The 13010-nt window shown below is 40.8% G+C and overlaps 1 protein-coding gene across 7 annotated transcripts in view; it reads left to right on the top strand.

Moving 5' to 3' along the window:
• The window catches only part of fbrsl1 (fibrosin-like 1), a 330172-nt gene that overhangs the window by 70589 nt on the left and 246573 nt on the right, over positions 1-13010 (top strand). For all 7 annotated transcript variants that reach the window (XM_086031613.1, XM_086031617.1, XM_086031615.1 and 4 more), the window contains exon 2: positions 9747-9968. In XM_086031613.1, the coding sequence (XP_085887739.1) occupies positions 9747-9968 (222 nt within the window). The remainder of the gene's footprint in view (positions 1-9746; positions 9969-13010) is intronic.

A 13010-nucleotide genomic window follows, 5' to 3' on the forward strand; every position in this document is an offset into this window, starting at 1 on the left:
AAGATAGGGATGAAACGATTCATTGAAAAATTTTAAATGCTTAAAATATGCGTCAATGCAAAAAAAGAATCGATTGGCAACACCATTTTAACCAGAGCCATCATGTCTCTGCTGTAAACAAACATCATACACACACCACGTAAATTACTTGACACTAGAGCTACCAAGATTAGATTACTAGCATGATGACATCGATGATCAAAACCATTGACAATTAATTTTAATAGTCGACATGTTGTTTATTTATATATCTAATTATTTGCCGCTGTGTTTGCCTCTCGTAAATGCCTTGTCTTCCGATGGCTGCATGCCTGTCTGCAACGCACATGTGCAGTAGTGGTAACCGGGTCATCCGTGATGTAAACAGAAGCATTGTGGGTAATCAGTGTTTTGGCTAACCACTTTAACGTTAGCAACAGAGTCCAAAAGTCCCTTGCGCATTTCACAACATTACTTAATACGGTGTAAACCTCCCTTTCATAGCCGCACGGCGCTGATAAATGAGCATCTAAAAAGGAAGCATGTTGTGGATGATGCCCGATTTCATTTTTCACATTGAGACAGTCGTTTCTGGAAGCTAGCTGTAGTTAGCACACACAGGCTACCGTGTGTGACTGATGGAACTCCACACACAATGTCCTGTTATGGAATGCTAACATATTGCAGCGTCTACTATGGATTATGGAGGCATTAAGCAGCGAACACATTAGTTAGCGAACTCAAGTTTATTACAAAGCAAAACACAGTTTATGTATACCCGCAGTTGACATCGAACAGAAAGATGTGCTGCCTTGCGGTCACTCGCACCACGCACTGTGAGTTGCGTTTATGAACTCGGAAAATCTCAGCACTCACAAGCCCTTAACAGCAACACCTAACAAAAGACAAAACATTCCTAGGTTATTAGAATATACTAAATTAGAGTGCTAAAAACTATGTTCCACCTAATGTTTAAAGTTTTTTTTTTTGCATTCCAGATGCATACCACATTTTGAATGTGAAAATCAAATTATGCGCTTGCGCCAAACATCATTGTGTATTGCATTTGTGGATGGCTGCAGCACCACACTACACTAGCGCATAGAGACAAGCATGATAGCGATTTAAAAAAATCAAATCGAATCAAAAATCGAGAACTGAAAGTCGAATCGAATCGGCTCTTGAGTGAATCGTTACACCCCTACTGAAAGACCATGACATGAGTAATACAAGTGATGCTTTTATGTTTTTCCAAGTATTCCTAACCATCAGAGGTGGGTAATCCAGGTAATCAACTGAGCTTGTTTACCTGCTGGTTGAGTAGAAGCACCTGTGGCTAAAGACAAACTATGGCAGAGTTTTTACTTTCTGGATCTGGATTACCCACCTCTGCTAACCATTGCTTCTTATTCTCATAAAACCTGTGATGAATGACATGCGAAAGAAGGCTGTGATATTTATGGATTGACTCAATCACTAAATGAAAATAATATGCTTGTTGAGTATATGATATTATTCTTTTCTTCTTTGCCCCCAAAAATAACTGTATAAATGCCAGGGCAGGTTACCTTAGAGCAGGGGTGGGCAATTCCAGCCTTGGGGGCCGGTATCCTGCCTTTTTTCCAACTCTCGTTGGACTCTGATTCAAATGATCAGGATCGTTATCCAGCTTTTGCAGACCTTGCTGATTATATGATCATTTGAATCAGGTGGGTTGCACCAGGGTGACATAGAAAGCATGCAGGATACAATACCGGATACCGGAATTGCCCACCCCTGCCTTAGAGGTTCCACTGTACATATAGTTTTGCGGGGGTGTCAACCGCCCGTTTTGACCTGAAAGAATAGAAATGTAAACATTGAAGATTAGTAATGCAATCATTAGCGAGATTCTTTCAGTGTAGGAGGCGCTGAGGTCCTTATTTATTTCTTTTTCTTTTTTTTTTTTTTGCTGTTCTCGTCATTTTCTCAGACAGGATTATATAGCAGATGTGTTGAGTTCTCTGCTCGGGCCGTAGTAATGTGTAGATGTAGGCAGATAAGGCCATTCCCAGTACTCTTGCCTGTCACTTGTCTGTGGCTGAGATTCCTCAGCTTTGGCAGTCTATGTGAATTAAGACCTCTTACAGAGGTTCAGCTCACAGCTTGACACATTTCTGTCATCCTTTGTAAGCGTGAAGAAGGGATCTTATTTTTTCATTTGGCGTTGCAGTGAAGAGAAATTACAGTGTCTGTCAAACTTTGATAGTGTTAAATAATGCAGAAAAAAATCTAAATTGTACTCTTTGTGAGATGTGTGCAATTTCTGTCTCTGCTGTCTCATTTTAATGACAAAATTTAACAGTCAGTTTCGAAATATGTGGGACTGATTGCTTTTATTGGAATGTACGTTAATCTCCATCAGTAGAGAGAACTGTTGCCAAGGCAACACTTCCTCTCTGTGGAGAGCGTGTGCGTGCGGAGAGACCCGTGGAAATGACACCCGACTGTATTTTGGGCTGTAGTGTGTGGGCCGAGCAGCATGCAGGGGGCCTCTCATGACAGTCGGTGGCGGGTTCACAGGACATATTGGTCACATCGTCATTCCACTCACAGCAATCTGTGTCTAAGAGTGTCTGCATTAAGGGCCTTGTTCAGACTCCAGGCAAATCCTATTTTTTTGTGTGCGTGCACGTCTGCGTGTGCCAACTGTTTATCTCATTTAAAATGAGATAATAGTTAAAATCTTTAGTTGATGTTTTTTGTTGTTTTTTTTAGGTTGTATTTAAATCTGGGTGCGTAGTTCAGGTTAAGGGAGAATTTGAGGATAAGTTAAATGAATCGAGTCTATGCGTCACACTGAATCATTTCTTGTCAGAGGTGTCAAATCCAGGTTTGGCTTTAGCCACAGGGTGTTTCTACTCAACTGAGCTCGTTTACTTGCCACTCGAGTAGAAACACCTTTGGCTAAAGCCAAACTGCGGTCCATATTTTGCATCCTAGCCCTGGATTTGACACCTCTGTTCCTTGTACAAATGTTTTAAACAAATACTGCTTCGTAATAATTTCTGAATGGCACATTCTTTTTTTAATGGAAAGCCACTGCCTTGTATTACATAATGCGATGCTTCGCTTCAGTGGTGATTCTTTTACCACCAAAATCTATCTGACAATTATTCCCACGTGATATAAATAAGACATTATGTTCAGTAAAAAAAAATAAATAAATGAAAAAAAATACTGGGCAGCAACAAAGCTGACCAGAGTAAAATGCTGACCAAAAGTAAGCGAGACACAAAGTTCACTGAGCCCTGTTACCTGATTAAGTAGAGCAACAAACTGCCCTGCTAGGATTAATACCTGACTTTCTTACTTCTTTCCTCTGCTCTCCCATAATACATTGCATATTATTGATAAAATGAACATCCACTCACAGAGGCCCTTAACTGTAAAGTCAAATGAACGGGAAAATACAATGCATTGATGAACAAAAGGTGAAAGGGATGCACTTCATTTAATCTGCTTGCAAGTCAATTATGCATTATTGATCACTGTAGAAATGTCTGCCTTCTCTTGTTCACAGGCCGCTAAGCCGTTTGACACACAACGTGGTCTTTTTTCTTTTGCCGGTGTAACCCAATGATTGCACGCTTTGGGTGATACAGGGAGGAGGGGTAACGGATGTCTTAATCAAAGGGATGTTTGATGTACCTGACAGTAGCATCCGGTGGTTGAAGTATGCTTTGCTGTCTATGTTCCCGGGACTGCGTGATAAAATCAATCCTGTCTAAGTCATGACAAGTCCCTGAGCTGCTGTAATGTGTACACAATCAGTCTGACAAGCGAGTAATAAATCTATGTACTTATTCCTCAAACATCTAAAAAGTCTGTCAGCGGTGATGGAATGTTCAAGTCAGCCGCATTTTCTTTGGTATTAAATCGCCTAAAACACTGACGTGCTGAAGTGTATCACTTGAGACACTGTTGCTGTGTTTGCCACTGTGTTGTGTCACAGAGAGGATTTCTCTGAAAAAGAGCGCTCATATGACTAGAAACAACACGTGCCATGTAACGTAATTGAGTTTTGGATGCTTTGCAGCTATCGCCGTTAGCAACACATTTTATGTTTCCTGTTGTCATTTATACCATGTTTTTCAATACTTTATTTTCATTGCAGATCTAATGCTATCATTTTGTTGACTATTGGAAATTAGCGGGCAGGCTGAGGATTTTCCCAAGTTCACTTCAGTTCAAGTTGTTGCATGTAGAGGAGAAAATGATAATAATGATAATGATAATTAATAATGCATTTTATGTGTTTAGCGCTTTTCAAGACACTCAAAGGCAAGAAAAATTACCTAAGTCCTCAGAGTTAAACAGGACTTCTAAAAATTGACACAAAAGCAATACATGTAAACAATACATTATATAGGACAAACAGAAGAAGCAAGGCACATGATAATGAACAGCAATTCAAAGCAATTTTTAGGTACGATTTGAATGAGGGTATATCTGTACAGTCATGGATGAGTATTGGAAGAGAGTCTTCGGGCAGTAGGCGGGGGACACCCTGAATTGGTTGCCAGCCAATCGCAGGGCACACAGAGACACACATCCGGACTCACAATCACACCTAGGGTCAATTTAGAGAGTCCAATCAACTTACCATGCATGTTTGTTTTGGAATGTGGGAGGAAACCGGAATACCCGGAGAAAACCCACGCAGGCATGGGGAGAACATGCAAACTCCACACAGGGTGGCCGGAGCCGGGATCGAACCCACGACCTCTGAACTGTGAGGCGGACGTGCTAACCGCCTTGATCGTGAACTAAAAATCGAATCTCAAGTTTATTGACAACTTTGGATGATGAGCCAAACAGGAGGCTGTCAACAGGAATCAAGTCTAGATGTAATGAAGGCCTGGATGAGAGTTTCAGCAGCGGAGAAGGGGAGTGATGGGCGCAGACAGGCAATATTTTTCAAATGAAAAAAGGCGGTCCTTTTGATATGGTGTTCGAAGGAGAAGTTATTGTCGAAGATGAATCAGAGGTTGCGAATGTGGGTGGAGGGGGACAAGGTGGAGTTGTCGAATGTGAGAGTAAAGTTGTGGGTAGTTTTGATGAGGGATTTGAGACCAATGATGATGAAATATGATTTGACATGTTTGAGTTTGAGGAGGTCTGAGTGCATCCAAGATTTTATTTCAGTGAGGCAGTTGGTCAGGGCGGAGTGAGTTGCAGTGGTTATGGATTTAGTGGTAATGTAGAGCTGGACACGTTTGCATAGCATTGGAAGAGGAGACCATGGTGTCGAACAATGTTACCAAGTGGTAGCATGTAGAGGATGAAGAGTAATGGACCAAGCCCCCAAAAGTGTCTCTTTGTGACTTCTACCCAGGTGTCCCTTTCTATGAGATGATACATTTCCGCATTGCTGACTTTATATTCAAGTTTGGTATTCAAATGTAACTATTAGGCATGGGTAGCATTCAAATTTTAACGATACTACTCCTCTAAGCCGTACTGCTTATTGATCGGCTACTTTTGATCTCACAATATTCTTGTCGGTACTTTTATTGTTTAGAAAAACACACACCAACAAATTGTACTCAACACTGCTTTTTTTATATTGGTTTTGCCAGATTGTTCATGTATGGTTATTAATGGTATATTTTCAAGAGCACGCTTTGTATACAAATTCATTTCCCTTAATTCCAACGTGAAATAAAGCTAAAGCCCCTGTCCCACTGAGCGGTGAACAACTGCGAGTCTTTTCAAAGGCAGCAAATGTTGCATTCACGTCAGAGTTCGTTCAATGTCGCAAATGTTCTCAAAGAGAGTGATCTCCTGTATTGTTGCCAGGGCAACATAATGAGGAAACAAAATTGAGAGGTCTTTTTGTACATCCTCCTTATCTACTCTTTCCCGTGTCTTAAGCCATGTTCTCTACATTTTGGTTCATTCAGATTCTGCTATACTGTATATTTTTGTTGCACATCACACAGATTTGTAGACCACTCATATACAGGTATGCAAGGAAAGGTGTCAAAATGACGGGGCGTGCAAATGGTGCCTGCACACTTGAGCTGTTCCAGGGGGTTTCTGTACTTTGCTCAAGGGCAGTTAGTCAAGAGGCAGTCTAGCATCCCTCCAACAACTCCTTGATTTTGCCTACAGCAGTTCTAAAAACTATGACCCTCCATTTCCAAAGTCCAAGTCCTTCCAGATGAGCTACTCTTGCCCTTAATGTTTGCAAAGGTCAGCCTTGATCGATGTTTTGAAACCCAAAGCTTCTGACGTCAAGTCATATTTATGTATACATCATGATGTGTGGCATGTGTATGTTACGGGGGAGAATGAGTGGGCAAACAAAATCCCCCCCCCAAAAAAAAAAAAATCAAGTCTACTCTGGCTTTGCAAGTCTGTGTATTTTGTATGCTCTGTTTGTGTGAATGTTGTGCTTGTGTGTTTTATGTCAATTATTCTAGCTTCCTCCCACAGTCATAAAATATATATATACAATATGTTAGGTTTGTTGATAACTCTAAATTGCCCATTGGTGTGTATCTGAGTGTGAGTGGTTGACTGTCCTGTGATTGACGGGCAATCCAGGATGTACCTTGCCAGCTGGAGTAGATTCCAGCTTCCCTGTCTCCCTGAATGAGATCAGCTGTACAGACAATGAATAAATGGTGCTGGTGAAATGCACTTGTGTAATAATCCTCAACCGTAATCTGGCAGCCTTTCTTCCAACCTGAACACATCAGACAGTAACTGACTCATGGTGCTTTTCTTATAGCTTCTGTATGCTCTTATGCAAGAGTTAGAAGTGCACTGGAATGTGGTTTACGGGGCAAGTTATAGCTATGAATACTTCACAATATTTATGTCATAATGTTATGCTTACACATATAGATGAGGTAAATCAGGAACCATTAGCACATGACCAAGTATAATTAATATAGGTATGTATTGTACGCCAATCTTTGTTTCGAAAGACAATAATTGCTAGTGGTAAAAGTTCGTTACTTGGCTCCAAACCTTTCTGAATGAATAATGTGGGCCATTACATGCTGAGCCGAGGTATATCCTCTGAGGTTTACATGTTGTTTACTCAATTTGCAGAGGACTCAGTAAGAGCCAAATAACATTAATGAACTGCTGGTCCGACATAAAGTCGTGATATTAGCTATGTGCGTAAGATCACTCGTGACAGCATTTAAATATTTGTGTAGAACGAGTTTATTGGTAGATAGATCTACCTACTCCATGGGCTAAATGTTGTTGAGAACCACGAAATGCCATGTTTCCTCCAAGCAATTCAGTTCACATCATGACAGTGCAGTTTGTAACTATAAAACCTGATACATAGTAGATGTGACATTGTTTGTTGTCATAAAGATTAATTTCTTACTTAATGTGTTGATAAATACATTAGACCTTCAAGGGAAGTCAACCCAAACATATTTTTTCAAGAATATGTTCTATGCAGTCCCACCAGTTGAAACAAGGCATTCTGATAAATATTGTGTTTGAGGAATAAGAGTTAATCCACCCATTTTTGGCCATGTCAGGGGGCGGCCGTTTTGTCACTTCTGTCGACTGAAAATGACATCACAGATGCTTAGGGCTCAGATAATGACCAATCATGATTCAACTTAAAAAACAGGTGAGCTATGATTGGTCGTTACCTGAGCCCTGAGAAACTGTGATGTCATTTTGACAGAAGTGACAAAATAGTCGCCCCCTGAGATGGCTAAAAACAGGTGGATTAACTCTTATTCCACAAGCGCAATATTTATCAGAATGCCTTGTTTCAACTAATGGGGCTGCATAGAACATATTCTTGAAAAAAAATATGTTTGGGTTGACTTCCCTTTAAGGTCTAATGTATTTATCAACACATAAAGTAAGCAATTCATCTTTATGACAACAAACACGTGTAAGCATGATATTGACATAACTATCATGAATTATTCATGGCTATAACTCACCCTGTAAACCCCATTCCAGTGCACTTCTAACTCTTGCATAAGAGCATACAGAAACTATTAGAAAAGCACCATGAGTCAGTTCCAGTCTAATGTGTTCAGACTGAGCAGAACTGTACTGAGGGTGGAAGAAAGGTTGCCGGATTACGATTGAGGATTATTACACAAGTGCATTTCACCAGCACCATTTATTCATTGTCTGTACTGCTGATCTCATTCAGGGTGACAGAGAAGCTGGAATCTACTCCAGTTCGCTAGGTACACCCTGGATTGTCAGTCAATCACAGGACAGTCAACCACTCACACTCAGATACACATCAATGGGCAATTTAGAGTTGTAAACGAACCTAACATATTGTATAAATATTTTTTTATGACTGTGGGAGGAAGCTAGAATAATTGACATAAAACACACAAGCACAACATCCACACAAACAGAGCATACAAAATACACAGATTTGCAAGGCCAGAGTAGACTGATTTATTTATTTTTTATTTGTTGGTGATTATGCTTGCCCGCTCATTCTCCCCGGTAACATACACATGCCACACAGCATGATGAATACGTACATACATATGAGTTGACGTTAGAAACTTTGGGTTTCAAAACATCGATCAAGGCTGACCTAAAAACGGTTGGATTTTGCTGCTAAACTCATTCCACAAACGCAATATCAATCAAAATGCTGTGTTTCAACTAGTGGGCCTGCATAGAACATATTCTTGGAAAAAAATATGTTTGGTATAACTTGCAAATGTTGAGGTGAAAATCGCAATTAGATCATTTTCCAAAATTGTTCAGCCCTAGTTGGAATTGTATACATTTTAACAATATACAATATGCATTATTGAAGTCAATTTGGAGTTACTATTTGGCAAAATAAGCGTGGCAAACTCCCAGTGTTATACATTGCAGTCTTACACCAAGAAAAACACAACAATGACCGCTCGACGCATTGTAACCGCTTAGATGAAGCGGTGAGACCATTCGGTTCTGACAATACATTTACAGGATGAGTTAGAGGGAAGCGATAAAGAAAAACTATTGTGTAAGACACCCGACTGTTACAAATAGTGTTTGAATTCTAATAAACAAACATCAGTTCCAAGCAGGCCGTGACTGGAGCGTGAAAGGAATGATTAGTTAGGGGGAATAGCTTGGTCACAGTGTAAATGAGGAGCGAGTGTATTTTCAGCACTGTGTGTAAAAGCAGCCGTTGAGTTCATATCATAAGCTCATTATAACACAGCCATAAAGTGATTATGGTTCCAGTAAAGCATTGTTCTGCTGCTGACAAGATTAACTGTGACTGATTACGGTTGCTCTCCGCTCAAGTGTTTGCTTGCTTTGTTGAAGCAAATACTAAATTTGCCTTTTTTGAGTTGTTACCTCTCTGATTGGTGTTTGCATTGTCTTTGTTGAAGGTTCCCAAAATGGGCATTTTCTTACACATTGAAGGACCCCGATCCATTGAATAACCTTAGTCCTGTATGTGTTTCAGTCTCAGGTATTGAATTCATATCATCGCTGAATGAGCTTAATTGTATCAACTCATCAAACATGATTTATGGGCAACACATTTTTAGGTACAAGTGTGCAATGTTAGGACAACAAATGACATATTTAATTCAAACATTCTACCAAGATAATTAGGATACTCAGTGGAACACAGGTCTCTGTCCAGTTTGAACAATCCAAAGCATCTCTATTTGACTGATTTGTTTGAAAATTCATGACCTACCACATGGCATTGTTATTGTATCAAGATTACAAATGTGCTCTCTGTCTTTTTGCAGAAGAAAACTGGGCTTCTGAAAACACAGGAAAAGGAGCAGTGGAAGGAGAAAAGAGTGACAAAACGGCCAAAGATGGAAGATGAGGAGGTGGAAGAGGAGGAGGAGAATGTTCAGCCTATTGTAGATCCACTGGAGAATGGATTCTTTCATCATGCACAGCGAGAGCAGGAGAGGATGAACGAGAGGCTGCTCAAAAAAACATACTCCAAGAAGAACAAAATGGTCAGTGTTGTCTTCTTCAGTTCTTTAAAAAGGAAGTCAACCCAAACATGTTTTTTCGCAGAATGTGTTCTATGCAAGCTCACTAATTGAAATAAGGCAATCTGATAAATATTGCGTTTGTGGAATAAGAGTTAATCCATTCGTTTTAGCCATCTCAGGGGGTGGCCATTTTGTCACTTCTGTCAAAAATGACATCACAGTTGCTCAGGGCTCAGGTAACGACCAATCATAGCTCACCTGTTTTTTGAAGTTGAATCATGATTGGTCATTATCTGAGCCCGGCTCAGATTCAGAAAACACGTCAGCCGTGATTGGTCGTTGTGAGCAGTTGTGATGTCATATTCAGTCGACAGAAGTCAAAATGGCCGTCCCCAGAGATGGCTAAAAATGAGTGCATTTTGCTGCTTAATTTAGGCCAGGTTCATACCGCAGGTCTTAATGCTCAATTCGGATTTTTTGAAAAAATCAGATTTTTTTTGTGTAAGCGTTCATATTACATTATGAATGCGACCTCGGTCTTGTCTGCTGTATGAACACATGCGTCGTCAAAGTGGCCCGCATGTGCAGAAGAACGACGAAGACGACATCACACCCGACATTGTGTTTGCGGAAGTAAATATAGTAAATATAAAGTCAATAGTTTTACTCAAAACAACTTTGTAGATTCGATCCCCTGCTGCCAGCAGTTTCCCTCTGCCTGCGCGGAGCACATTTTGGGCTCCGGATGACGTCAATGTCGGTCGGATATATGCGACCTGGCCGTTCAGACCGCGAATACATTGGAAAAGATCGGATACGTATCCGATCTAGGACCACATATAAAAGCAACCCTGGTCGCATTTGAAAAAATCGGAATTGAGCCGTTCAGACTGCCATACAAAAATCCGATCTGGGTCGCATTTGTCTGCGATATGAACCTAGCCTTATATACCACAAACGCAAAATCAACCAGAATGCCGTGTTTCAACTAGTGGGCCTGCTGGGAACATATTCTTGAAAAAAATATGTTGGGGTTGACTTCCGCTTTAAGTGGGCAATTGCATTGGCTTGACAGTTCTACAGTACATTAGTTACAACAAAGTATGCATTTTTCATGTGAACTGAGAACCAGCCACCATCTGGTCCAAGAGTCTTTCAGATTGAATTAATGCTACGGTTAAGTCTCTTCAGCTAATGCCCTATTCCATTCCACTGCTTTCTCTTTTTGAGGCCAGCCTTTCCCAAATATAGAGGGACTTTTAATTTTTACTGTCTATCACGTATGCATCATACATCATACATAATTTCTTGGCATGTCTTGGCAAGTTCATCAACAGTGAGTGTTGTTAGTTTGTGCTTGACTATTTACATACGTTGGCATTCATGTCACAGAAATCGGAGGTGCTCGTACTGTGATGTCGTTGATGTGTGAGGTGGTCACCTTCCTTATCCCCAACCACAGACAGAGCAGACATGAGATAAATGTGTTCTAGTTTGGATGGGTTTGGTTTTGCATTACATGATGCGGTTAACAGACTCAAATATGGATTGATTTTGCGAAAAGACATACGAGGAGGAGCTGAACACACACTTGTTTTAGTCTGCCAAAGTTAACTGAGTTACTCACACGGCTACACTACACTCAGATTGCAGGTTGTGTTAGCTCTGCAATTCTTACCATATGTAATTAGTTATACACTCTTTATAATGATAAACCGCTTTACTAATGTAGTCCATATCATTTCACAGACAATCCAACTGTAGCAAATAATCCTTTTCGGTGCAAAGTTAAAGTCAGAATGATAGATGGTGCTATTCTGTTGTCAGAAATGTTGTGACTGTTCGTTGTGTGTGCGCATGTGGAACTTCACACACGGTACCAACTGGAAGTATCTGCTTGTCAATCACTCTACTGTCAATATCGCATCATGTCATTATTGTCCATCCATCCATCTTCCAGGGTTGGCTTGTGTGGATAGCAGCTTGAGTAACGGAATCATTTCCCAAACCACTCCATCCAGTTGTGGTGGGGAAATCCCGAGATGTTCCCAGTCCAGCCGGGAGACATATCGTCTCTCCATCGCGTTCTGGGTTATGCCCAGGGCCTCCTCCTTGTGGCATGTGCCCGGAACGCCACACACAGTTTGTGACTATAGGTGAGAGTAGGAACGTAGGTCAACTGATAAATCGATTTTCAGCTCAGCTTTTCTTCACCACAACAGACCGATATAGAGTCCGCATCACAGCAGATGCGGCACTGATCCGCCTGTTAAGCTCCAGCTTTGTTCTTCCCTCACTGGTAAGCAAAACCCCAACATACTTGAACTCCTCCATTTGAGACATGATCTCAACTTGAGAGGGCACACCACCCTTTTCCGACTGAGGACCATGGTCTAAAATTTGATGCTGATTCCCATCCCGACTGCCTCACACTCGGCTACGAACCGCTGCAGTGACAGTTGAAGATTTTTGTTTGACGAAGCCAACGGAACCACATCATCTGCAAAAAGCAGAGATGTGATACTGAGCTCATCAAACTGGACACCCTCAATACCTTGGCTGCGGCTGGAAATTCTCTCCATAAAAAAAATGATGAATAAAATCTTTTTTTTCCAGCCGGTATTACATTAATCACTAATCACTTCTTTAAAGTGTAGAATCTGAATGCAGAATCTGCATCGCAATCTAAGAATGGATTGGGCCTCCCACCACTACTGACTGCTTAAGTGTGTTTGTTTATGTAGAAGGAGCCTGCCACTGTTCCTGTGAGATAGCCTGTCACTGTGTTAACAACTTGTTTAAATGGACGGATGTTTTTCAAGTTCCTGTCTGAGCCCATTATCCACCATGGTGCCATTATCCACCATGGTGCTATCGAAGAGGTGGGGAAATATAGCAGAAAAAGCCAACTAAATAATGAGTCTTATGTAGCCTCTGGGCCTCTTCCTCAGATAAAAATATCTTATATATTTCCTGGGGAAGTTAACATGACTGCAAATTAGTTTGGCTGTGATATTTAGTTTGTACTAAGCAATTATATATCTAGCTGACAGAACTGTGGAT

This window comes from Filicampus tigris, chromosome 5 (assembly GCF_054856515.1).
Source record: "Filicampus tigris isolate MCC_2025a chromosome 5, RoL_Ftig_1.0, whole genome shotgun sequence".
Classification (NCBI taxonomy): domain Eukaryota; kingdom Metazoa; phylum Chordata; class Actinopteri; order Syngnathiformes; family Syngnathidae; genus Filicampus; species Filicampus tigris.